We start from the raw sequence: 27,343 nt of genomic DNA, 5'->3' as shown, positions 1-27,343 counted from the left end.
TTGTAAAGCTAAGCCAGATTACTAGGGAAACATAACAGACGGCTCTATCAAGTTCCAGCTGGAGCACGTTTCTACACTCATTCATGAACTGTACTCCACACGCATTCATGAACTTTACTCCATTCATTCATGAACTTTACTCCATTCATTCATGAACTTTTTTACTCCATTCATTCATGAACTTTACTCCACACGCATTTATAGCCTCAGGGTCATCTTTGGAGGTCAAGACAAGGTGCAGTGGGTGGGGCTCTGACCCGTTACAACTTTAAGCAAACAAGCTCTGCTTTGATTCTTGTGTAAAACAGTTGTATTGTGAAATGATTCCACGTTTCCAGAAAAGTTACACAAACACTACAAAGAATTACTACATCCTTCACCACCCAGGTTCTCTCTCTCTCTCTCTCTCAATTTTATATATGTAAAGATCTATTAAAATTTTATATAAAACTTTATAAAAATATAAAAATTGTATATATAAAAATTATTTCCTGAACTATATATAAACTTTCATATATAGTTCAGGAAATAATTAAAACTTATTTACACATAAATTTTATATTAAATTTATATATATCAAATGTTTTCCTGAACTATCTGAGAGTAAGTTGGAGACACAAAAATGCTCCTTTTTTCTACTTATTCTACTTCAGTGTGTATTTCCTTGGAATAATCATATTCTCTTAAGAACCAGGCAGAAATTTTAAAACTAAAAATACTATTTTTATGTTTAAGTATTCTGATTTATTTGGCTTTACAAATCGTAGGGACTTTATTATTTATATAAATCGTCAGCTACAGAATTAATATTTTAAAATCTGGTTTGGTTTTATATTGCTTTGGGAAATATTCACTTTAGCCACTTAAATGTCTCCCAGCTCCCCCCAAAATAAAGCAGGTGGTACCAACCGGAGGTGGTAGAGGTCCTTGAGGCTCTTGCTGTCGACCACGGAGGCTGCAATGAGTACCTCCAACTGCAGGACCGGGATGGTGAGCTCATGAAGGAACATCTTCTGCAGGGCCTCGACCAAGTGGTCCAGATAATATAAACTGTACGTCTACATCAATACACAGCAAACATGTAAGGTCAAAGACGGGGGAAGGGTGGGCCCCCAGCTCACAGGGTCTTCCCTCCAGAAACTCTGTCCACACAGTGTCACGTGCACAGGGGCTGAACTAGTGTCTGTTGAGGGAAGGAGTGATGTGCTCTCTGCCTCCTGCCCTTCAGTTAATGGCTTTCAGCTTGTGGTGTGCAATCTCTTGGAATCTCCAGCACCCAAGTATAAAGACGCTCACAAGAAAAACCCACCTGCTTTTCAAATTAATGTCTTTGTTTCATTTCTTTAGATACACATACAATTGCTTTCAAATTCAATATAGACAGAGACGAACTAATACTTCTTATAATGTCACACTAGGTTTGATATTCTCAGTAGAAAATTAGAGAAGTTGGATGAGCTATTTTAAAAATCTGCTTAAAAGCACTGAAGAGTGAACAATGCAGGCAAAAATGACTGGGCCGAGACATGGAAGAAGATGTGAATCGAGAGATGTGAACCTGGCACCTTGGGATACACGTGTCCTGGGATGTCTGCTGACAGAAGAGGCAGCTGAGAGCCTGAACAGCACCTGTGACTCTTCCTTTGCAGGTGGAGTTGAGGGCCCACTGAAGGCTAGTGCCCCGACTGGGTCCCCAAAGCCCGCACCTGAGGCTCAAGGGCAACGAAATAAAACAGCCCTGTCAGGGGTTACGTCCCAGCCCAGTGGCATTTGGGTGGCCTGGAAAGCGTGTGTTTTTTTGAGAGACTAATAACTGATCATCCCTGGTGAGGCCGACACTAAAAGATGATAATAGGGTATTAAGGGGCTTCCCTGGTGGCGCAGTGGTTGAGAGTCCGCCTGCCGATGCAGGGGACACAGGTTCGTGCCCCAGTCCGGGGGGATCCCACATGCCACGGAGCGGCTGCGCCCGTGAGCCATGGCCGCTGAGCCTGCGCGTCCGGAGCCTGTGCTCCACGGCGGGAGAGGCCACAGCAGTGAGAGGCCCGCGTACCGCAAAAAAAAAAAAAAAAAAAAGGATAGTAAGAACCACATTATGCCAATAAATTAAAAATTTTATATTAACTGGAAACATCCTAGAAAAACACAACCCACCAACATTACAAAAAAATTATAAAATCTGAAGCGTTCTGTAACTATTAAGTAAATTGGATCCACATTTGAAAATCTTCTCAAATAGATCCAGGCCCAGAAGTCTTCACCAGGGAATTCTTCCAAACGTTTAAGGAAGAAATAACAGCTAATCTTATACAAATTCTTCCCAAGAAGAGTTCAAAAAGGAAACACTCTCTAATTGACTAACAGGTCAGTGTGATATTATGATATAATGAGACACTTACCTCTGGTCTTTGTTCTTGGTTCCTGGCACTGAGCTCCTACAACCCTTGGGATCTGGTGGTTCACAAGCCCCTTTCACCCACACCTGAGTTTACACTCGCAAGGTGACTCCTGGCCATCCCTACAGAGCTTCAGGATGGGGGCTGGCGGTCGGAGGAACCAACCACATGATGGGAGAGTGGAACCCTCAGCCCCGTCCCGACATCTGGGGCGGGGGGAGGGGCTGGAGGCTGAGTTAATTCCCAGCAGCCCGCGAGCCGATCAGCCGTGCCCTGTCCCGGAACCTGCAGGGAAACCCTGCGGGAAGGGGTTTGGAGAGCTTCTGGGCTGGTGAACGTGTCCACCTGCCAGGAGGGTGGTGCCCGGCACACCCCAGCTCCACGGGGACAGACTCTCCCGTGCTCGGGACCCTTCCACACCTGCCCCATGGACCCCCTCATCGGGCTGCTCATCTGCATCCTTTACAACATCCTCTGTAACAGACCAGCGATCTAGTTAAGTCAAGCGTTTTCCTGAGTCTGGGAGCTGTCATGGCAAACATCGAACCTGAGGAGGGGGTGGTGGGAACCCGATTCATGGCCACACTGCATGGAGTGCAGTGGCCTGGGGACCCGACACTTGTGACCGGCGCCTGGTGGGGGCAGCCTCGAGGGACGGAGCCCTGACTCTGTGGGGCCTGCACTGAGCATGGCACATAGTGCCAGAACTGAGTTAAATGGGGGAACACCCAGCTGGTGTCCACGGGGAGCGGAGAACTGGCTGTTGTGCGGAAACCCGCACACGTGCAGTCAGAAGTGCTGGGAGCAGAAAACAGTTCAGAGTCAGTGCAGCCTCTTACCACTTCCTGACAAGCGTGTAGTAGGAAAGGAAAATTAAACACCAATTTCCTCATGAACGCAGAGGCAAACACCCCGAACAAAATACTAGCCAGTTGAATCTGATGATAAGTGAAACGAATAATATGTCTCAACCAAGTTGACATTATTCTGATAAGCATTAGGGAATAAAGTAAGGAAAGAGAAAAAAGCCATTATGTGATAGATGGAGAAAAATACTTGATGAACATCTGTAGCCATTTGTGATTAAAACTCTTAGCAAATAGAAACAAAGGAACTTCCTTAATCAATAAAGAATACCTATAAGCACCTACAGCAAACATCGATGACACTGAGTGAAATGCTGAAGCCCCCTTGCTAAGCCAGGGGGCAGGATAAGGAGGTGTCACCATCTCTGTTCAGCGCTGTGCTGGTGGCAGCCAGCGGAATAAGGAGATAAAAAGTGTAATGATCGGAAATGAGGAAAAACATTTGCGGACGACATGCAGACTCTGTGTATACACATAAGATCCAAAGAATCTACAGATCGATTACCAAACTTATCTAGAAGTTAACTAAACTGATGGCTGCCAGGTCAAGATGAAAACAATTATATTTCTAGATTTCGTCTGGAGTTTAAAAAAATGAAACAAAAGAGGTATATTTATAACAGCAGCACAAACATCAAATACGTAGAAATAAATCTAATGTGTGTAACCTCCATGCATAAAACTCAAATCCATTATCAAGAGAAGTCACAGAAGACCTACGTCAATAGAGAACTAGAACATGCTCATCGACTGGAATAGTCAATGTGGCAAAGACGCCAGTTCTCCCCCAAACCAAAAACTGATCTCGAGATTCAGTGCAATCACAGCCAAAACCCCACCAGGGTTTCCAATGGAAGCCAACAAGCGGACTCTGAAAGACACGTGGAGACACAAGGACAATGGAAAGGACGCCATCCAAGACCTTCCTGCGCAACAAGGTCAGGCAATGTTCTCTCCCAAGCAGTCAAGGTGGCGAACCTCAGGAGCTCAGACAGTGAGGTGTTGGTGCAGGTGTGGACGCCCGATTCATGACAAGTGTGGCAAAGAAGCCCGGCAACCGATTTTTCAATGAGTGGTGTTAGAACATTCAGATTATCCAGATCGGAGAGCTCAGAACCGGATCCTTCACCTCACAGCACACACATGAACCAACTTCAAGTGGATCTAAATCTGACACGTAGAAGTATAAAGCTTTTGGGAAAATACCATAAGAGGACATTTTCATGACCTTTGGGAAGGAAAACATTTTTTTAAACAGGACACAACAAGGCACTAGTCATAAAGGGAAAGATTAATACTTTTTCGTACACTAAAACTTGGAATCCGTATTCACAAGAAGCCCTCAAGACAGTCAAGGCCCAGAGTGGAGGGTGACCTGCTGTCCTAAACTGTCAGAGTGTTTTTTCCAAGACAGATAAGGAACTCCTTCAATTCAACAAGGTAAAGACAGAGGCTTAATAAAATATGGGCGACCGATTGCACACGCAGGCCATGAAAGAGGACATTCAAGTGGCCAAAAGGCGCTGAGAGGCGTCCGGCCTCACCGTAGTCAGGGAGTGTCCGGCTGAGCCCAGTGAGAGGCCCACGCCCCCCAGACGGCCAGGTGAGAAGGCGGGCCTCACGGCACGACCACTGCCAAAGGCAGTTTGTCAACATGCTGTAGTTGGAGATACACGTGCTCCGTGACCCAGAAACGCCGCTGCCGGGTGTGCCCTCCAGGCACGTGGGCACGTGGGCCCTGAGACATCTGTAACAGGCACGCTGGAGACAGCCCCGTGCCTTCCGTGGCTGAAGGACAGACAGGCCGTGGTCGAGTCACCAGACGGAATACTCGTCACCGACGATGTGAACACAACCAGACACACGAAGCAGCGCGGAGGATTCCCGCGGACACCGCGCTCCAGAGAGAAGCCAGCCATGGGCGGTTAGAGGCCGAGAGTCTCTATTTCCACAAGCACAGAAACCAGGCAGGTGCGGGGCTGAAAAACAGCCCCCGAAGTAGCCCGGCGCTACCCCTGGAACCTGCGCACAGGTGTGATCGAAGTAAGGATGCCGAGCTGGGGAGGTTGCCCTGGATGATACAGGCGGGCCCCACGTGTCATCGTATGGGCCCCTGTACGTGGGAGATGAGACACAGACACAGCGGAGAAGCCACGTGACGACGGAGGCGGGGGGTGGGGGAGGTGACGCGGCCACAAGCCCAGGAGCCCCCAGGAGCTGGAAGAGGCAGGAAGGACCCTCCCCTGGGGCCTCCAGAGGGAACGTGGCCCCGCCGACATCTTGACTTCGGCCCGGTGATGCTGACTTTGAACCTGTGGCCTCCAGAACTGTGAGGAAACCCTTTGTGCTGCTTTCAGCACCTGGTTTGCGGTGCCGGTCACAGCAGCCGTGGGGCACTCCCAGGCATGGCTGAAGTTCACGTGCAGGAGTGTGACCTGTGCGGGGAATGCGTGAGGAAAAGTCCCCGGGTGCTCGGGGAGGGGGAGGGGGCCGGGGACGGGCCTGTGGGAGGGTCTGGGGGCTCATGCCCGGGAGGCCCTGCTTCACAATTCCCTGAGCAGAGCCCTGTTTCTGCGCATCCCTCTCTGGTCCCACTTCACACCAGAAAGCGTCAGCTGTGACAACAAGCCAGGAGGCAGGACACGGACACAGGCCTGGGACGGCATCTTCAGGTCCACTCACCGGCTTCTGGAGAGTTGACCGGTTGACGGCAAAGTTGCTCTGATCCTGCTTAAATACTGATATAGCTTCTTCGGGGCAAGCGTAGGAAGCCCACTCTTCTATGCTTGCGGGTACGTCTTCAAGGCGTTTGCCAGGAGTGGGGCTTTGAAACTGCAAAGCAGGAAGCCAGGCTCTGCTTTAGGAGGTGGAGCTCGAAGCAGACGCCCAGGTGGCCCCACGGGAAAGGACGGGTCGGCAGCGCCTCTGGGGACGTGCGTGGCGCCCTCCCTGGGCTGCCAGCCCGACGGCAAGCCACGCCGGACCCACACGTGTCTCCACTTCCTGGAGAGCAGTGATGGGGGAGGGAGGCGGGGGCGTCCCCAGTGGGGACAGTGAGGCGGGACAGCCGGGAGGGGTGCTGTCGTGAGCACAGCCCCAGAGACAGGCAATTCCTCCGGTGACAAGGTGACGTGCAGCACGGGCCCCCAGTGGATGGAGAGAAGGTGCTGTCCCACCCCACATGGCCAGGGCCCAGATGCACCTGGGCAGAGGGAGGGACCCGCTCTGGGAACGCAGACGACAGACCACAGGGGAGAAGCCAGACCCTCCCCGTGTCACCTCCTAACACCCGGGGCAGGGGGACAAGAACCACTGGCTCCACTTCCCAGGGGGAGAAACCGGACAGAGCAGCCGGGACGGCTCTGCCCCCTGCGGCCCAGCCTCTGGGACGAGGAGCCTCAAGGGCGGCTGGGGCAGAGCCTGGCCACCGGGAGGGCACGGTCACCTGCTTCGAGGCCCTGCCCTTGTCCTTGTCTCTGTCCTTGTCCTTGTCTCTGCCCTTGTCCTTGTCTCTGTCCTTGTCCTTGTCTCTGCCCTTGTCCTTGTCTCTGTCCTTGTCCTTGTCTCTGCCCTTGTCCTTGTCTCTGTCCTTGTCTTTTTCTCTGTCTTTGCTTTTCTCCTTCTCCTTTTGAAGCAACAATGAATGTGAACTCGCTGCTGCTGGAATTCTACTTTCTGAAATTGATTTTCCTGCTGTTAATAAAGAAACCTGGGAAAAGAAAATCCGACTTTGCAACACTGATAACACAAGCGGGTCCCCCTCCTCCCACGCACTCAGGTATGAGGGCAGGTTGGGAGGGAGTGGCCAGGCCATGAGCCGCCCGGCGCAGAGGTGGCGGCAGTGCCCCTCGGCGGGTGGACACGCGGCCGCCCTCCTCTGCCCTCGGGGGGCTTCCTCCAGGACTCTGGGCCTGCGGGGACGCACAGCTGACCCTTACGAAGAGCTTGTCAGCCCCATAAAATGAATTAACGTCTCTAATGAAGAACACACTCAAGTGACTTTTAGCGGTTCTCAAAGAATCGCAGAGCCGCTGCGTGGTGGGTGGTGGGTGGTGGGTGGCAGTGGCCTGGGGCATCTTCAAGACCCAGGACGGCCTTCCCAGTCCTTCCTGCTGCCAAAGGGCGATGGCCCTGTTGTCCCCAGCACATGGCTGAGGGCAGGGTGCAAACCTGCCCCCAGAAGAAAGGCCTGTCCTGCCGACACTGTCCCACTGGGCGGGCACCGACGGCGGGAGGTCCTTGAGAACAAGAGTCGACCAGGAGCTGCCCCGGGGGCCCCGTAAAGAGGTGGTGGGAAGGAGGGCAGCTCGGAGGCCGTGCAGAGGGGGCATAGAGAAGGTTCTGGAAGCCCAGTGGCAGCATGGTGGAAAGACAGGCTTCTGCGGGTGGTTGGGCAAAGGCGCTGGGGTGAGTCTTGGGGAGGAGGGGCCACTTCGTAGGGAGCAGCGAGGCCCTCCCTCCTCCCCTGAGTCCCCAAAGCAGGGAGGGTGCTGCTGGGAAGGAGGGGAGAGGGACGCTGTCCCGGGAGAGACACAGGACCCGTGCAAGTGCAGGTTCCCGGGGCCTCACCTGCCAGATGCGGCGGAGAAAGGTGTAGGCCATGAGGCAGTAGTCCTGGTGGCCGGCGGCGCGCGGGGTCACCGCCAGGGCCAGCAGCGTGTAGGCGCGGGCCAGCGTCTCAAGCTGCCGTACGTTCCGAAGCTTCTCCAGGGAGGGGGGCCCCGAGCCCTCAGCCCCCGGGCCCTCCGGGGCCGCCGCAGTGGACACCTGCTCTTCTGGAAGACAGGGGCCGCTGGGTGCCCTCCCTGCCCGCCCCCTGTGCCCGCCTGGTCCCCAGGGGCCCCTGCCACCCGGCCTGGGGTTGAGACTCTTCCAGAGGGGCGTGCCACCTTCACAGGGGCCACCCTCGGGGACGGGCCTCCCAGGGCTCCCCCAGCGGAGACAACAGGCCCACCTGCAGGGACGCTGCAGCCACCTTCGGGGCAGTGAGGGGATGCCGCCCCTCCCTCCGTCCATCTGGCTGGGCTCCCACCACCTCCCTATCACGCCTGGGCTGGGCCTTCCTGGTGGATGAGCTCTGCTGGAGCGGGAGGGACCAGCAGCCGGGGAGGCAGGGCCCTGACCTCGCCAAGCCCACAGGGCGCTGGCCTGCAGGGGCGTCGCAGGGATAGCGGAGCCCAGGAGCCCCTCACGGCGGGCGGTCCCTCCGCCCGCCACCGCGCCGCTCACCTGCGGCCCCCGCGCCTGCCGGCTCCGGGGAGCCCCGGTCGGGCCGCATCCTCAGCAGGATGTCGATCGCCCACTCCAGGTGGAAGACGACGTCTTCAAGAGGAAACTGCTTGCGGTACAGCCACTCGCTGAATTCCATGATGCAGTCAACCTTCTGCCACTCACTCTCTGGCTTCTTTGGGATTAAACAGAAAAGGGTGGTAAAGACACACACCTGCCACTCAGCAGCCCGAGGACCACACGGCAGGTGTTGTGTTCCCCCACCTCCTAGAAACAGAGGGGCTGCTTCTCACCCGTCTCTACCGTCACGAGACCACCAGGCTCGGCAAGACCTCCCACGTGCAGCGGGCAGCAAGACCAGAGCCAGGCGAGTGACCCCGGCCTCTGCTCCCTGTGGACGCCCCGCCACCTGCCCATCGGACCCCTCGCGGGCCCCGCGTGTCCCTCCCGCCTCCGGGGCGACGCCGGCCTGAGGGGCTCTCTGCGGGCGCTCCACCACCAGCCCCGGGTCTCCTCCGGCACTCGGAGGTATGGACGGTTCTGTGGCTCACAGGGCTCGGAGGGCACTGAAGATGCTGCACCGTGCAGTGTGCAGCCCGAGTCAGACCCAGTATCGCTCATCAATCATCACTGCACGAAGGGAGGAAGCTGCCCTCCCTGCCCCCCCGAGAGCGGAGCCAGCCTGCCTTCCGCTTGCCGGGCCCCAGGCCCCACACCCCACACCTCACGCCTCACATGCCAGGAGGATGCGCGGCCGGAGGTGAGGGAAGGGGCCGGTTGGTGGGACACGCAAGGTCAGGGTGGACTCTCCCCAGGACACTGCCTGACGTCACCAGGGAGCGGGGGCATCCCAGCCCTGAGTGGGGTCCTCCCCCTCATTAGCAGGTGGGCAGAAGGGAAGAAGGAGTGGCCCTGAGCAGTGGGGCCTGGAAGCCAGGTGACAGATGACCACGAGTGCTGAGGAGGGGTCGGATGGGGCCTCAGAATGACCGTGACCATGTGGTCACGGGTGGCTTTGACAAGAGCTGTGCGAGAGAGACGATGGGGACAAGGGCGGTGGAAGAGGGAAGGGTCATCGTTTCAACAACGGTGCTGGGAAAGCAGGCAGCCACACACCGAGGAAAGGAGCAGGACCCCTAACTCGCACCAAACACACGGCTGAGCTCAAGACGGATCAAAGACTCAAATGTGAGAGCTGAAACTATGAAACCCTTGGAAGGAAACGTAGAAGTCTGCGTAACCTTGGATTACACGCTGGTTTCTCAGCTACGATGCCATACGCGTAAGCAGCAGAAGAAACAGACAAGTTGGACGTCACCAAGATTATAAACTTTTGTGCTGCAAATGACGTCATCAAGAATGCGGGAAGGCAGTTGAACGGACGAGCCACAGAATGAGAGAGAATACGCACAAAGCTTATATCCGGTAAGGGACTCGTATCCAAAACACATAAACAATTCCTACAGCGCAGCAATAAACAGACAAGAAACCAAATTTTTTTTTAAAAGGGCAAAGGATTTGAGTAGACATTTCTCCAGAGAAGATGCACAAATGGCCGATTAGCACAGGAAAAACATGCTGCCAGTTACTACGTTAGTTACTAGGGAAACGCAAGTCAAACCACGACTCAGGTAGCTAAAGACAGTCATCACGTGACCTGGGAGTTCACTCCCAGCTATGTGCCCCAGAGAACAGCTATAACGTGTCCGTGCAAACACTCGCACACGGCTGTCTACAGCAGCCCAGTCACAAGAGCTCCTAAGAGGAAGCAACGCCGAGGCCCACCGGCGCAGCCTCCGTCCACACGATGGAGGACTATTCAACCAGCAGCAGCGAAGCCCGGACATGCGCTTCAACAGATGGAGCTTGGACGAGACGTCCAGGGAGGGCAGCGGACACAGAGGACCCACCTCGTCTGGCTCCATGCGTGCAACGCTGGCTCACTGGGGCCGGCGGGGGTGGGGGGAGGGACACAGTGCCCACGGACCTGGGTTTTGGGGGGCTGGTGAAATGTTCTAAAATTGATTGTGATGATGGCTGCATAACCCCGTGAATTTACTATAAAGCACCTTGTACCCCTAAGAAAAAGGAAGCGAAGGAAGGAAGTGGCAGAGAGCCTTTCCACGGAGTCTGTGCAGAGGGTTCCGGCAGCTCGGCTCGGCCAGCAGCCGCCCCGTCCATAGCACCGCCTGCTGCCCCGGCACAGCTGCCTGGCCCCAGGAACCCTGGCCTGGGCTCCAGGCGCGAGACGCAGGGGCACCCACGGCCGCTTGTAGTGGGCCCGGGCCTCTGCTTGACCGATGGGTCATGACCGCACGGCCATCGATGGAGCCTGTGTTCGGACCCCTTCCTGGGGACACCCCGACCCTGGAGCGCTCTGAAAACCTCGGTGGGATCTGCTCCGTGAAGGGGAAACGTTCTGCTCAACAGAAAAGCCTGTCAGGTGCCTGCCGCAGGGCACGTCTTTGGGGGCTTCAGTCCCACAATCAAGGGGCCTTCTTTCCCCTGAGGCAAGTCCCACAAGCTCTGCCCCAAATCAAGGTGCCCGCCCTCCCCCAAATCTCCAAGCGCGTCGAGAGGAACACGTGTCTTGGCTTCTCGGGGGCGGGGGCCGTCCCCAAGACCCCGAAACCCCAGAGGCTGCAGAGCCCCGCGGCCCACCCCCTGCCCTCCCCACACGGCCTCACAAGGACTGCGTCCCTCATGTGGGAGGACAGGCTCCGTCTGCCACCCCGGCTCGTGTCCCGCTGCCCCCCCTCCCTTCCGGTTCTCCCGAGGGGCTGGGCTCCGCACCGCCCCCCCTCCCCCCGCACCTTCCCACCCCCGGGGGCTTCATCCGCAGACACACGGTGAGTCAGAGCCAGACCTGCAGGGCCTGGATGGCGTGGAGGTAGCAGGTCAGCTCCCCGGGGACACTCGTGGAGTTGAGGGCCAGGCGCCGCCACATGTGCGCCAGATACTCCTCACTCTGGCCTTCGAATCTCTGAATTTCCATCACGAAGTTCTGGCCGAGTCTAGCCTTCACCACGACCATATGTTTGAAAATCAAGCTGAAGAAAAGTAAAAGAGAGAAATTAGCGCCTGGATGGTGAAGGTCGTCCCCGTATAGAAGGCACACCCGCTGGAGTGTCTGCGCGCGCTCCTGCTCACGCAGAGAAACCAGGAGACCTGAGTGCCTCGGGGGTCTTGGGTCGTGCTGTGTTTTGCTTTTTCCGTTTATCATTTGTGTGTGTTGGGCTTAAATCCCCTCCCTTCGTGTGTTGACTTCTTGGTAGGGAAATAAAGTCACCAGGGGAAAGGGGAGAGTGGGGGGCTGAGGAGGGAGCCACCCTGTTGGGGGGCTGCAGGGGAAGGTACCCCTGGGGGGGAGGCGCGGGGAGGGGAGGCGCCCTGGGGGGCCTCAGGGACTCACAGGCGGTGCGCCGTCCGCGGCAGCACCTGCAGGGCCTCGTCCAGCACCTTGAGGCAGCCCTCCCAGTCATGCTGGTCGGCGTGGCTGTGGAACAGCAGGCCATACAGCGCGGCCCTCAGCGTCAGGTCATCCTCGGCCCCTGCGGTGGGAGAGGGGGCTCAGGAGGGGCGCCGGTCAGGGGGTCTGGGGATGGAGGTGCTAGCAGCTGGGGGTCCACAGGACCGGGAGGCCCCCAGGGAGCACTCGGGACACGGCCGCCTGTCTGGGACATCCCAGGCCTCATGCCGCAGAGCCGGACAGCAGGTGGGACCGCGTGGAGATCCAGCCACAGGACCTCGTCATCTGCGTCCCTTAGACACACGCAGAGCTGCCCTTCCAGGGCCGGGCCTCGAGCACCCGATCGTGGGAAACACATCAGTCCTTTTGGGACTGAAGGCTCAGGGCCTCCTCCCGGGCGACACCTGCGCTGCTGTCCTCCCTCCCCCACCTGCCTCACCTGCACCAGGTGCCCCCAGCTGCCCCTCACCCCACCCCGCCAGGCTTTCTCGGGCCCCGCAGTCCTCTAAGCCCTTTCCCTTTTGGAAACTCCCGTTACTCTTCCGTAATTTTAAAAATAAACAATGGGAGCGTCAGGAAAGAAGAAGCCTCTCCCCACCAGCCTCCCCAGGCCGCTCGAGGGGCCGCCTCAGCCGCGCCGTCCAGCAAAGCAGAGCCCCTGCCCCTGGTGCCAGACACTCACGTTGTCCTGTTTTACCTCGTTGACCGTGTAGCTCTCTTTCCCGTTTTTGAATCGTTATAGCAAAGGGGTGAACACGCCCGTGGATCCTGCCGGCATGTTGTCCGGCTGCTGGCTAAGAGGACAGCACCAACTCACACCACTTAGGGCCTGAGGGCTCACCGTGGCCCCCCACTGCCAGCGCTGGGACGGAATACAGGTGCCCAGGAGCAGGGGGATTGAGGCACGTGACCAGATAAACTGGTCAACGTCTTGACACTTGGGAACGTGGGTTCCATAGCGTGCTTTCCTCCTCTCATCTCGGCCGGGCCAACTCGGAACCACACGCCGCGGTGGTGAGGGCTCTTACAGTCAGGGCTCTGCACCCCCTGGTTGGCAGCAGGGCCACATGCCCCTGGACGTGGCAACCCCGCTTGCCAGAAATTCCAGACGGTGCCTCGGATGAGCAGGGAGAGACTGCCCATGCGAGTTCACCTGCTGAGCCATCGGGGCCATTTGTTACTGCAGTGTGGCATCTCGTAGCCTGACTAATGCAACTGCTCGTGCATTACAGAAATGGATCATTTAGCCGCTAAATTTGATGCCAGTACTTTTCCAGTGTTTACTTTTTAATTTTCTCATTTCTCATTATTTAAATTTTCACGTATTTTGAAAGTGTGCCTCTTTGATCACTCTAAACTTTAGGCAGGAGTCTTTCCTCAGAGCGTTGCTTCGCTCAATTCTACTTTCCCGTTTTTTCCTATGGCTTGAATTGTTCACGCTGCTAGACCATTCAGCTGAGTATGTTTCAGCGCGGGGAGCACAGCGCACACGGGCTCCACGCGCTCCGGGCGGTGCCGGGGCCCCAAGCAGCCGGCTCCTCGCTGGCCCTTGCAGTCCTGCGGGTCTGGGCTGCTGTCTGCATCTCCCTCTGCGGCACCAGCAAACAATCTTACCTGGGGGTCTAGAGTTCAACTCAGTATTTAATTACACACGGTCACATCTTTGTTCACTATTTTAAATCGAGTTTCTCTCTCTCGTAGACTCTGAGGCACCTGATGCAGGGCCACGGCTCTAATCCACACATGCACGCTTTGCAGTACACACCGTGGCCCTTACGCTAACAGGGATGATAATTTTTTAGCAGATAATCATTTTTTATTTTAGAAATAAATTATACAATATGTTTTATTTTATTAAGGTCACTACTTTTTTTCGCAGAAGTATATCTCCACATTTTTATGGAAATGGAAAAGTGTGATTTACCTGTCAGAAAAACCCAGAGGCTAGATTTCAAGGCTGCCTGGGAGGGCGCAGGGTGGCCCTGAACTGGGGGGCCACCTAGGCTTGGGGGGTTTCCTCATGCTTACAGTGGGGGTCCCCGATTGCTCGCGAGGAGCCCTCACCCTCACCGTGCCTGCCCGAGTTCAGGGCTGAGCAGGCATTTCCCGTGGTCACTGCCACGACTTCACCTGTTCTACACAAGGCTCGGGATCTAACAACACCAGGCCCTGCCCGGCCTCATGTCTGCGGCTCTGTCTGTCCTGCATCTACAAACCTGAGAGAAAACACCCTTCCAACGTCCCTCCACTTTGGAAGTCGGCTGTGGGCCACTGGTGCAGAAGCAGCGTCTTCCCTTTTTCCTAAAGCAAAAACAAATCAACAGTACAGACGTTTGAAAGTTGCAGTTTCTTCTTTCACCAGTTTGCTTTTCATTTGGTTCAGCATTGAATTACGGAAGCTGCGGCTAAATTTCTGAAACACTAAGTCACAAAAAGTGGAATCACATTTCCCCTGTAAGAGAAGGCGCTCCAGTTCAAGGTTCACTACCTTAAAACACACACACACACGCACAGACTAGCCCTGCAGCACAGTCTACGGCTACAATGACACGAAGCAGACAAGTCGGTTGTATAGCTTTGAGTCAATAGGATCAAAAGCACATTAGGAAAACTTATGGGACACGAAAAAGCAGGGCTCAGGGGGAAGTTTACACCTGCAAATGCCGACACTGAAAAGGAAGAAAGATCTCAAACCAACAACCTAAGTTTACACCTTAAGGAACCTGAAAAAGAACAAACTAAATCCAAAGTTAGCAGAAGGAAGGGAATGTTAAGGATTAGAGCATAGAAAATAAAAGGAACAAAATCAATGAGACCAAAAATCGATTCTTTGCAAAGACCAACAAAATAGACAAACCTTTAGCTAGACTGGCAAAGAAAAGAAGAAAGAAGCCCAAATAACTAAACTCGGAAATGAAAGTGGAAACAGTACTATCAACCCCACAATGATAGCAAGAACTATAATAGAACCCTACTAGCAACTGTCTTCCAACAAATGAGATCGCCTACAAGGAACGGAAAAATCCCTCGAAACACTCAAATTGCCTAAGAAGAAATAAAAAATGGCAACAAAATTCTAACAGTAAAGACTGAATCAGTAATCAGAAACCTTCCAGTTAAGAAAATTCCTGGACCAGCTGGCTTCCCAGGTGAATTCTACCAAACATTAACAAAAAGAATAACACTTATCCTTCTCAACTCTTCAAAAAATTGAAGAGGAAGGAACATTTCCTAACTCATTCTATGAGACTAGCATTACTTTGATAGGGGGTCCAGATAAAGACATCACAAGAAAAGAAAATTATAGATGAATACCCTTTATGAATATAGATGCAAAAATTCTCAACAGAGTAAGTTGCTGAATTGCAGATCAAATCCAACAACACAGTAAACATATTATTCACCACGACCAAGGGAGATTTGTCCCAGGAACACAAGGCTGGTCCAACCTAAGGAGTGTAACCCATCGCCTTAATAGGACAGAAGAGAAAACCACACGATCAGCTCAACTGATGGAGAAAAGGCATGTGACAAAATCCAAAAACGTTTCATCACAAAATCTCTCAGAAAACTAGGAGTGGTGGGAAAATTCCTCAACACAGTAAAGTTATGAAAAACTCACAGCTAGCGTGATACTCAAAGGTGACAGACTGACGCTTTCTCTTTCAGATCAAGGGAGGTCCCCGGGCCGCGACCTACCGCACTCCTGGGTGACGGCGGAGGGGGAAGGAGGCCTCACTCCCCGAGGCCCACCAGATGCCTGTCCACTGTCAGGCAAAACCTCCCTGGGCCTTGAGTGGGTCTGCGCCCCCACCCTCCCTCCTCTCCCCTTTCCTACTGGCGCTTTCTAGGTCTGAGTTAGGGTTCCCTCAGGGATGGGGGAGGACAGAGCTGAGCCCTGAGCGCAGCCAGGAGCCGCCCCGCCTGCCCCGCTGGGATCTCACGGGTGTCAGCGTCCCCTGTCCCCCATGCAGCCGTCGTGTTCATTGCCTGAGTGCTTCCACGGGGCCCGTCTTTCCTCGGGAGCCTCGCGCACCGTGCTGGAGGAAGGACGCGAGAGGCGGCCCAGGGCACACCTGCTTTCTGGCCTCCGTCTTGTTGATGATGCTGATGACCTCCTGAGTGGCGCTCTTGCACTTCTTCCTGTTGACCGCAGAGGACAGCAGCGGCAGCCAGGTGTTCCAGAAGTGTCGGGCGGCCTGCATCACCAGGGCGCTGCTCCCCGCGATGCCCCCAAACCTGGAAGGGAAGGTCTGACCTGGACAGGTATAGGCGCCGAGGGGAGGGGTGGGGCCCCAAGACATCTCTGCAGGACCAGGACGGGCTCTGCTCAGGGCAGCCCCGCCGTGACCCGCTCACGAGCTCCGGCTCCCCGTTCCTCGGGCCCGTCCTGGCTCAGACGCTCAGGGCTGCCGGGAGCACCCAGGGGTGAGGTGGGTGTCACCGCACGGGGCAGGCGATGACCCTGGTCACAGGGCCACTGGGGGAGGGGCCGGCCTCGGGGACAGTCCCCAGCGAGCACCACGCCCCGCAGGCACCATCGTCCCCACCCAAAACACGCACCCCAGACGCGCCACGCACACGACGACCCTGGCCACTGGGGGCCGCAGCCCACCTCGCACTCTCTACGAAGGCATTGGCGGCCGTCAGGCGCAGCTGCTTCCAGCCCTTGAGGTTATCCATGATGCTCCTGCCCTGGATGCAGGCTGCGGTGCTCAGCATCTCCGCCACCAACTCAGCCTCCACCCTGCAGACAGACAAGCGCCACGGCTCCCAGGAGGCTCCTAGGGGAGGGAGGTGCCGCCGAGAGGGGAGAGCCCTGGGGACACCCCACCCCGGCCCCTGGAGAGAGCCCTGGGGAGTCCAGAGTAACGTCATGAAGGTCCCCAAGCCAGAACTAACTGGCTGAGTCCAGTCAACCCGCAGAACCACGAGACAGAATCATAAGCTGATGTTTGAATGACTAATACGTAGGGTGTCCTGTGCGGCAGCAGCAGCAGAACAAGGCGCCCACCCCAAGCGAGGCCGGGCCCTGCCGGAGCGATGGGGCCCCGTTCCCCGTGCCCCAGAGCACGTCTTGTTCAGGGGGCCTAGGCTCTGCGCTGAGAGCTCAGAACGTACAATTTAGACTCAGCAACGTCAAGGGTGCCGCGAGCTCTCTTCTCTCAGCCAAGCCGTGGCTTGTGCACGTAACAACCACACGCACGTCCCTGCAACTCGGCTCAGGGGGCACCAGGCTTACTCTAGGAGAAAAGCACTGGTTTCTGGGTAGACCTCCCCGCCATGGCCTGGGAGGCCCCAAAGGCAGGTACCCACCTGCAGGAGCCAGCTGCTCCGCCACCCTGCCCGTCAGGAGTCTAGGGGAGAAAGAGGCTGTCCCTCCGCCTACAAGGATCTGCAGGGCACGGCCAAGCTCATGCTCTAGGGGTGAATCGGAGGCTGGCCCCGTCCCCCAGGATGGGCGTGCCAACCCAGCAGGAGGTGGAGGAGAGCCTGGCCCCGCTGGGCCCTGGCGTTGCTGTCCTGGAGACCTGGATCTTTAGGACGTGGTCCTTGGGGAGAGTCTGTCAGTGACAACTGGGTGATCTGCTGATGGCGACCACCTATATGCTTACGGCTTACTCTGTTCTATCAGCCACTGAGAGAGGAATGTCGAGATCTGCAGCTGTAATTGTGGCTGTATCGAACTTTCTGCTTCTTGAATTTTGAAGCTCTGCTGTTAAGTGTATACACGTTTAAGACGTTTATGTGTTCTTGCTGATGGAACCCTTTTATCTTTGTGAAACGCCTCTCTACCTCTGATCGCACATCCTGGGAGCCTTACTCCAGCCCCACGGCGTTCTTGCAGCTGCTGCCGCAGAGGCCATCTGTCCCCCTCCTTTTACTTTTCACCTGTGTCTTTGTATTTGAAGAGTGTCTCTTGAAAATGGCTTCGAGTTGGGTCTTGCTTTTTGGGTCCAGTGGGATAAACTCTGCACTTTAACTGGAGTGTTGGTCCGTTTACATTTAACGGGTCTGTTGGTGTGGTTTTGGGTTAAACCTTCGATTTTGCTATTCGCTTTCCTTCTGTCCCATACGTTCGTCCTTTCTTTCCTCCCCTCTTGGATTAATTGAATATTTTTAGTGTTCAATTTTATCTTCTCCATTGGATGTCTAGGTATAATTCTTTTATTGTTTCCGCAGTACTTGCTCTAGAGACTGCAACATACATCCCTAACTAATCACAGTCTATGGTGAATTAATATTATACCACTTCACAGACGGTGTAAGAGCTCTCGATACCCCCATCTCTCCCATTCCCGCCCTCTGTGTTGCCACTGTCACACATTGTATTTCCACATTTGTTAATAATCCCACAATGCAATGCATTTTTGTTTGAAACAGGCGTATGTCTTTTAAAGAATTCAAGAACTGAAGGGGGGAAAACCTTTTATGTTCAGCCACACAGTCACCACCTGGGGCGTTCTTCACTACTTCCTGAACTGAGTTTCCATCTGGTACCATCTCCCTTCAGGCTGAAGAACTTCCTTTAGCATTTCTTGTTCTGTGGGTCTTCTGGGAATGGATTCTCTTAGTTTTAATTACTTAAAATTAGTTTTAGTTTTAATTAATCTAAAATGGTTTAGTTTTAATTAATCTAAAATGGCTTGATTTTGCCTTCATTTTTCAAAGGCTATTTTTGGTGTATACAGAATTCTCGATCGACAGGGTTTTTTCTTTTTTACCACTTAAGATGGTTTACATTGTTCCTGTTGAGAACTCGCCTCTCCTCCCTGTTTCCCTGTGTGCAATGCATCCTTTTCCCCTTCCACCGTCCTTCCAGGGTTTTCTTGTCACCTTGGTCTCCAGCGATTTGCCTACAATAAAAATAGGTGTGGCTTCCCTCGTGTATATCCTGCTTGGAGTTCATTGAAAATCCTGGATCTCTGGGTTGATACTGTTAATTCAATTTGAAACAATTTCAACTATTCCATTTTTGAATATACGTATTCCCACCTCGCCCTCTGTCCTCTGTCCTTCTGAGACCACACCTGCACTTGTGCTGGCCCATGGGCTCTAGCCCACTGGTCCCCAAGGCACTGCTCCTCCGTTTTTCAGGACTTTCTCCCTGTGCTTCAGTTTCCATAGTGTGCTGACCTGTGTTCAGAGTTACTGATCACTTCTCCAGTGTTCAAATGTCAAGCTCTCCCACTGATATTTCCATGTCAGAGATTGTACTTGTCATTTCTAGAATTTCCACTTAGTTCTTTAATTAGAGTTTCCATTTCTTTGTTGGAATTCACCACCTGCAATTTGCCCATTAAAATCCTTTCTTTCCTTTCTTGTATTTACAATAACTGTTTTAAATCCATCGTCTGCTAATTCCAACATCTGTGTCATGTCTGAGTCGGCTGACTGCTTTTTCTCCTGGGATGGGCCACAGTTTCTTGTTTTTCCACACGCCTGGTGATGTTCGCTGTTACGCTGGGCGGGGGGCGGGGGGCAGGATGGAGGGCTGTCTTGCTGAGAGTGTGGATTACGTTGCCTTCCTTTCAAGGAAGGTGGGGTTTCATTCTGGCAGGCAGTGGATTCACCTGTGGCTCACCCTTATCCTACTGAGATCTGGACTAGGCGTCTTAGGGCGAGACTCGCGTGGCCCTTAGAGCCCAGCCCCTAAGGCGTGGTCTTCCTGAATGCCCCGGCGGTTCAGCAAGGGCTCCCTGACTCTCCTGGGTCAGCACGGGGCCTCTGGCATCTCTGTCGCCTGCTTCCTGCCAGGCCTGCGGGATCTGGCCTTCTCTGTCCAGGAACCTCCTCGCTCGTCTTGCATTCTGTGGAGTCCAGAGGCCCCAGCAGCCCCAGGGTGTGGTCTCTGCCTCCCGAGAGCATTTCTTCTGTCTGGGCTCCAGCTCCCGGGGCTGCCGTTTGGGCAGCGCCCCGCGCCCCCAGGCAGAGCGCGAGGGTGCACGTGGGGCTCACTTCTGATGGCCTCTTCTTGCAAGAAGCGTGGCCTTGGGCCATCTGTTGGCCACTGTCTGGAAGCAGTTGTTTCATGTATTTTGTCAAGTTTTACAGTTTTTTAAACAGCACAAGAGTATGAGATCCACTGTGTGTCATGGCCAGAACTGGTAGAAAAAGTGACTTTTAAGTTCACATAAAAACCCAACAGTGATGATGATTATGTCAAATAAAAGTGCTAAACAAAGTAGAAAGGTAATCTCTGTTGGTCTGTTTTAGGGATCTACATGAAATTCCTATTAATATATATTCCTTTACATTAATAGTATAAATATGAACCTGATTCTGGTAATTACACACTCAGAGGTGAGAATACTAATTGATTAGTAACTGCACTATTTTTCACCAAGATCTGAAAACTATTTTCACTATTACTGTGAAATGCTATCATAAAAATTACTGTGACCAATTCCACACTGAGTTTCTTTACATAACTCGCAAAATAGAAAACATGAGCATAAAAATTTGAAATATGTATAATTGTTTTGAAAAAAGGTGCATCACCTGCGGCACACGCCAGGTGCTGAAGTTGACCGCGGATCCTGCTGACTGGGGACCGGGTCCAGGGCTCTGAGGGGCCAGCAAGACCACCGTGCAGTCGGCATCCCCTAGAGAGCCAAGGGCCGCCCACCTCTGCCTGTCCAGCCTCCCAGCACCCAGCTCCAGGCCTAGACACAGCTGGCCCTCAGTGTGGTGAAAAACGGGTCAGGTCCACAGTCAAGCCCGGGTAGGGGTGACCCCACTGAGAGTAGTGACACCGACCACCACTAGAGGACAGCAACAGTCTACAAATGAGTTCTCCAAGGTCTTGAGGTGAAAACCAAACTTTTACATAGTCTTGCACGACCCCCCCTTTCCCTGTTACCATATGTAAACATTTCTATTTTTAGCCTATTTTATTATAAGAATTGCTGTTTTAAAATAAAAGTTAATTTAAGGGTCACTGAGGAAAGAACGGCGAAGCTGGGGCACACACCCATCACCGCAGCAGGCACCCTGCCACCCCGTCCCCTGACAAGCTCTGCGGTGCCGGCAACGAGTAGTGAAATCAGCCTTAACTCCGCTGTAAGAAGACGAGGCAGCAGCCCTCACACACCGACTCTTTCTTTATGAATGTAGTCTTTTTCTTTCTTTTAGAATTAACCTTCTAATTTTTATCAAAGTGGTACCTACCACATGGTTGAGAACTACTCCCCTACCCAGCCCCCAGTCCTATTCCCAAGAGGGAATGACTCCAGGTCTTCAGCTCTATCTTCTAGCAGGTATACGCTTTCCTCCAAAAAACTGGCTTCTATCTTGATTTCCCAATTTATGAATTTTAAACATTACCTACAGAAGTCCCTTTTCCCAACTTATGAATATAGCTGGTCCCAGCATTACTTTTAATTCCCTTATTATCTTTGTACCTCAGAATATTCAGCTTCTCAGATGAGGGTCTCACGCCACCTGTCCTCGTCCCCCTTCCCGCTGCTAAAGTATGTTATCTGTGCTTTTACTTTACTTTCGTACTGTCAAAATTGGTAACATTGATATTTTACTGGGTAACCACAAATAAGCCTTCTTTGTCAAAATGCTAATCCTAACACTGGAATATCAATAAACACCCAGATAATGTCTGTGTTTCTCACTGAAGAGGCAAGCTATTACTTTTGTTACCTCCTGGCATTTCCAACTGGCTCTTCTCCCTCCCTCCTTTACCACAACACCTGTAAACTCTCCACCACACTGGGCCCTCCTCTGGCCCTGCCCGCACCCCCAGGGCCCTCCCCTGCATCCTTGCCGAGGAGGCTCTCTCAGCAAGCAGTGCAGCTGGGCACCTTTTCTGGACTGCATCTCCATTTCCAGCATCCAACATCTTTCTCTTTTCTGGGTTACTCCCTTGTTTTTCTGGAGTGTATCCTCAATTAACTTTCTAAAAACAGGTGTGTGACAAATACATTTTCTAGGTCCTCATCTGTTTAAAAGTAGCTTTCTTTACCAGGATACTTGAAAGTTTGGGTGAGTTAGAATTACATGTTGAAAACTACTTCCACTTAGAACGTTCCACTCTCTTTTAGCTGCTAGTGATGGTTTCTGAGAAGACTGATGCGTTTCTATTTCCTTCTTCTTTTTCTTTTCTTCTAAACGCTGTAGGATAGCCTCCGTATCTACCGTGACCTGATGACCCCATGACGTATCTGGATGTGAGTATCTCTTCATTCTTCTCGCCGGTCATTTAGTGGGAGGGTCAGTCATGAGACGGTGTCCTCTGCTCAGGGAAGCTGCTGCTTTTCACCCCTTTCTTAAGAACGCTTTCTCCCCTCTTTCTGGAATTCCAATAGCTGGGTTTAGGACCTCCTACTGTTTCTTCTGGCTTTTCTGTCACATTTCCTTCTGTCCTTCTTCATATATTTCCTGCACGATTTCCTCACACTTTATCTTCTAGCCCTTCACTGACTTTATTTTCAACTTCAGAAATTACCTTTTTAATTTTGAAGAGCTCTGTAGTCCTTTTCCTTTTATTCCTCATTCCTTTTCCATAACACATTTTAACTTCTAAATGCTGCATCTTCTCAAATACCTTGGACGTTATTATTATTATTTTTTTAATACTTCTTCTGATCATCATGTAATCTGTTCTGTGGAATGAATTACAGAAACCTCAGCTACAGCTAGAGTCAGGCCAGGCCTGTCAGGGAGGTCCCACGTCCGCCACGCACCGCAATTACCCCAAACAGGAAGGGGCCTCGCCTACATCTCAGACAGGAAGGGGCCTCTACTCACTGTGCAGCAGGAGGAAGGAACCTTCCCTCCACCCCCAACAGCCCGGCCGATCAGAGTCCGGCACAGACAGCCAACAGGAAGCCTCGGTACTTTGGACCCCCAACTCCCCCAGTGGACTCTGGCTATCACAGCCCCCCCTGACTCCCCCTTTTTCCTAGAAAAGCAAGATCCCCCTCCTTGTTTTCCACATTTCCTGTGGTCCACCGAAGTTTGCATTTCCCTAATTGCAATTCCTCTGCTATTCCTGAATGAACCCGCCTCTCCTGGTGAGATAACTGGACATATTATATTATAAAAGTTGACAGTTTCTTCCAGAGTAATTTTCCCTATTTCTTCTCGTTGGTCTTCTCTTCAGAGCTGAGGGCCTCTCAAAAGTCTGAGGAACCTCGGTTCACACTGGAGAGTGTGTATAAGATGCTGTGGGGAGCTCGGAAGGGCTCGTCTGCTGACGAGCACAGGTTTACAGTTGTTGGTGGAGACCAGTGTCTGGTGGGGACCCCTGTGCTAAGGACCAGAGGCTTCCGGGAATAACCCCGAGTCCCTGGCTGCTATCAGATGTCCTGCCGGGGGGGGCGGGTGTTCCGTGCGCTACCGCTGCGCCTTCTCCATCTCCGTAGGCTGGGCACCTGAGCCAGCGGCCCCCTGGCCGTCACGGAGCCCTCGGCCCCCACCTGCTGCACGGTGAGGCCAGGGCAGGACGTTCGAAAGCCTTTCAGAAGCCAAGTCCTTCTCAGGATGGATTGTTGAGCAAAAGCCACCTCCGTTTTGGAGGAAAGGCAGTCACGAGGGAAAGCCCCTTGCGGGGGTGGGCGCAGTGAGACATGCTGGGCTGGCCTGGGGGCTCCGTCCAGCCTCTGCTTCAGCTGCCTTGGTTTTCACGCCAGCAGCTGCCGGGGCTCCCCGCTGCGCCTCCACCTGCTGGGTGGCCTCGGCCAGGGCCTCAGCCTCTGCCTGCCTTGGTTTCCTTGCTCCCAGTGCGGGCACGGCAGCCCCTGCCCAGGAGCCGCTGCAGGGACAGATGAGGTGCGGGTGGGGCCTCCACGGGAGCTCGGAGCAGCCTGTGGCCCTGGCTGCATGCGAGGCGGGTGACCACAGCTCGGGTCATGGTCACTTGTCAGCCCCCAAACACCCACGGGGGTGTCCCACGCAGGCCCCAGAGCAGCTGCTGGGACGTGTCGGCCGCGCTCCCGCAGCTGGCCCCGGGATCCTGACCGGAAGAGGCTCAGGCCTCCACTCCCATCACCCAGAGGCAGGAGGCCAGGCCTCCCTGGATCCGGCCTCGAGCGGTCAGCTTGGCTGTGCGGCCACGATGGGTATCTTCCTGGCCTGGGGGCCAGGATCCTGTCTTTCAGGAAATAGACTCAGAAGTAAGGCAAAGAGAAGAGCCTCAAGGGAAACAGTCTTTACAGCAGAAATACTCACAACAGAAACAACTTTAAAACAACCTCCTGCTTAGGAAGACGGAAGGATCAGAAGCCCTGATTACCCACGAGCTGAATGGGGCCCGGGGCACAGGAGCAAGCGGCCTGGAGCGCCTGCGGCCATCCCGGGCACCCTGGAGAGCCCACCGCCAGCAGCGCTCGGGCGGAGAGGAGCCAGTGGCAGGGGGGCTATTTTCATTTCACTGAAATCACCCTTCAGTTACTTCCGAATTTACGTGGCCTCCTAAGTCGCCTGCTCAAAACTAACTCAACAAAGCTGCCTGCCTGTGGGAGCGGCCGCCGGTCGAGCCTTGCGGCCCTTTCGGCCTCTGAGCCCCCGTCACGCCCGCAGCTGGCGGGGCTCGTGGGGCCTCGGGACCCTGCTGAACACGGCTCTCCAGGGGCCGCAGCTGAGGCGTTGCCCCGGCCGGCGTGGGGCTGGCGGGGTGGCTCCAGGGCCGAGTGGGTGAGGCTGCCCCGCCTGGCGGGCTCAGAGGACGCACCGCGCCACAGGGACACAGGTCGGGCGCTGGGGCGACTCACGAACTGAAGGCCTGCAGGTGCTTGATGCCCGTCTGGATGGCCTTCTGCGAGCAGGCCATGGTGGCCTCGTGGTCCCGGGCCACGTAGGTGAAGTGGGTCAGCCGCGTCAGGGTCTGCAGCTCCACGAAGGGGTCCGACCAGCTGCACTCCAAGGCCATCTTCACCAGCTGCCAGTGGCGGGGGAGAGGGGCGTCTGTGAGTGGGTGGGGGGCGTCTCTGCTGCCAGCTCACGGCTGACATCACATGGATGGGTCCAGTGGTCACCCGGCCTAGGCCGAGTCACCTGCAAGGCTGAGGCTCCAGCTGCCAACTGCGGCCAAGCCTGGGTGGGGCTGGTGGGTTGAGGACAAATGTCCCAGTGTCCACACTGCGTTCCTGCCACATGGGCAGCCCTGCCCTCTGACGAGCCAGGAGACCAGACTCAGGGGCCCTGAGGGGACCCTCGGCTCTGTTGGGAGCGCTGTGCAGAGAACACGGCAGGGCCGCTGGCCACCTGGGGCTCCTTGTCTCGACAGCACAATTCGAATAAGCACCTCGAGTTGGGGAGCCTTGTCGGGGCACAGCCCCTGGAATGCCTACCAGGCACCTAGTGACACCTGCATGGGCCAAGGGGGAGGAAGGTGACTTCTGGGGGGACGTGACACCTGTGGGGTGAGGGAGCGACAGCTACCTGAGCCAAGGGGGGCACCGTGAAGTCCATGAGGCCCAGCCCGTTGCAGGAGTGCATCTCCAGAGCAACGAGGACTCCGGTCACCGAGTTGATGCCCTCGTTGGCGCTCTGGTGGGAAGGAAGTGCAGAGGGCCCGTCAGCCCCGGGGCTGGAGAATCTGGACTACTCGGGAAGTGACCCTGTGAAACATCAGCTCTGCGGCAACGATCGGAGCTGTTTGTGTAAGTGTTTGTCTCCAAGCTACCTCTTCACGTAATAAAGAGGAGTAGGCGCTGCAGCCCCCAAGGTGGCCCGGAGGCTGGCTGAGCCGGCCAGAGGTGGAGGGCAGGTGGCCAGGCACAGCGGTGGCCCTCTGCCTAGAGGCCCCTCCCTTGGTCCTGCTCCAACCCGGTGCTCACTCCCGGCAGGTTCAGATGCCCCTCCCTGATGGTCCCTGCCTTGCCAGCCTCACTTCCCACCTGAGCCACGTGTCCTGGCTCCAGCTGGGGACCCAAGGAACCTCCCACTGGCCTCCATCCACAGCCCACGTCTGCAGGAGGAGAAGCCGTGGGGCTGGCCCTGCCCCCTCCCCTCTGGGTCCCTGCATCCTCACCCCGACGGCCTTGCGTTCACAGCTCAGGTGGCCCGTGGGGCCCTGCCAGGGAGGTGTCCCCCTGTAGCCTAGACACACCTCCAGATAAAGCCACAGCGAGGTGTCACCGAGGGTGGACAGCGCCCCCAGAGGCCCAGCGGCTCTTGGTGGACAGTTAGAACCGTGGCCAGTCGGCTGGAGGAACGAGGGGATGTTCCAGCGGCCAGGCAGGCAGAGGAGGCCTCACGCCCCATCTCTCGGGGGTCGGCCTGGGCAAGGACGGACCCTCCTGAAGGGAAGCACCCCTTCCGCAGCCCCGCCGCCCCGTCCCCCAGGCTGCTCGCCCTCGGGTGGGGAAGACTTCAGCGGGGGCGCCCCCCGGCTGGCACCTGCTCGTCCGTGCCCAGGCGCGGCCCGATCTGCTGCCACAGCAGCTGCTTGGCCTTCACCCACGTGGCGATGAGCTGCTGCCGGATGCTGACGGGCACCGCCTCCTCAGGCACCGTCCCGTTGGTCAGGTTCAGGGCGAACTCGCAGACCTGAAACGGAGGTGTCCTTGCTCATGACACCTGAATCCAAACAGGGGACCCGAGCCAAGACCTAAAGCTGCAAAAACAAGCAGACCCGGCGCTGGGTCCAGAAGGGACGGTGGCCCGAACACGCACTAGTCCTGGGGCTGAGGCACAGCCTCAGCGGGAAGGAGGCACCGCTCCCGGCCACACCTGGGGCAGCCGCAGGCTCTGCGCCTCCCTCAGGCTCACTACGGAACTCACCTTCGCTCACGTTTACTAGGAATGGGTGAGGGATCATCCGTGCTTGTCAGCACCCATCAACATCCCTCGTCCTCGACTGGGAAGACCGCCACACAGTCCACGTCCCCGGGAGACGCAATCAGGGCACAAACAGCCCCCCTCGGTCACCGTGGAACCGCCCGTATCCCCGGCCTGTGCATCTTTCCTTTGGTGTTGCGGCTTTCCTGTTCTGAACTGGCACTGGTCCTATTTTTCTGGCCTTATGTCCACCTTTTTCTGAGCTCTGGGACTTGCAGGGACGTCCCCACCACTGACACCCAGGTGTTCTCGTCTTGTTTCCTTGCTCTTAGAGAAAGCGTGTCCCCCCACCCCACGCCCCATTTCTGGGCAGCTGAGAATGCCTGCAGCTTCCTTCCTCAACTGCTCTCCCACTGACGCCTGCACTGACCGGGGTCTGCCACTCCCCCGGCTCCGATCCCACCCTCGGGCGCGGCACCTCCACTGCGGTCCTGACTTCAGAGGCGGCCTCAGGGTCTAGCGGCGTATGAAGTGGGTTTGAGCGTGTGTGTCTTCTAGACTTCTCTGGCGTCAGGGCTGGGATCCAGGCGATGATCAGGCCTCGTGCCAGGGTGCTGCAGAGCGTCGCCAGCAGCGCCAAGTCTCTG

At 55.0% G+C, this 27,343-nt stretch overlaps 1 protein-coding gene across 1 annotated transcript in view; it reads right to left on the bottom strand.

Moving 5' to 3' along the window:
• CFAP46 (cilia and flagella associated protein 46) overlaps nt 1–27,343 on the bottom strand; it is a 90,537-nt gene that overhangs the window by 34,718 nt on the left and 28,476 nt on the right. The window contains exons 19-32 of the mRNA XM_073793776.1: nt 27,175–27,340; nt 26,316–26,465; nt 25,356–25,463; nt 24,686–24,852; nt 16,524–16,707; nt 15,951–16,199; nt 14,177–14,261; nt 11,904–12,042; nt 11,358–11,541; nt 8,492–8,666; nt 7,832–8,037; nt 6,708–6,971; nt 5,945–6,094; nt 910–1,058 (exon numbers count right to left, since the gene is read on the bottom strand). Of these exons, the coding sequence (XP_073649877.1) occupies nt 910–1,058; nt 5,945–6,094; nt 6,708–6,971; nt 7,832–8,037; nt 8,492–8,666; nt 11,358–11,541; nt 11,904–12,042; nt 14,177–14,261; nt 15,951–16,199; nt 16,524–16,707; nt 24,686–24,852; nt 25,356–25,463; nt 26,316–26,465; nt 27,175–27,340 (2,376 nt within the window). The remainder of the gene's footprint in view (nt 1–909; nt 1,059–5,944; nt 6,095–6,707; nt 6,972–7,831; nt 8,038–8,491; nt 8,667–11,357; nt 11,542–11,903; nt 12,043–14,176; nt 14,262–15,950; nt 16,200–16,523; nt 16,708–24,685; nt 24,853–25,355; nt 25,464–26,315; nt 26,466–27,174; nt 27,341–27,343) is intronic.

Source organism: Tursiops truncatus, chromosome 16, assembly GCF_011762595.2.
Source record: "Tursiops truncatus isolate mTurTru1 chromosome 16, mTurTru1.mat.Y, whole genome shotgun sequence".
In the NCBI taxonomy this organism is placed as follows: Eukaryota; Metazoa; Chordata; class Mammalia; order Artiodactyla; family Delphinidae; genus Tursiops; species Tursiops truncatus.
This window is presented reverse-complemented; position numbering and strand designations above follow the sequence as displayed.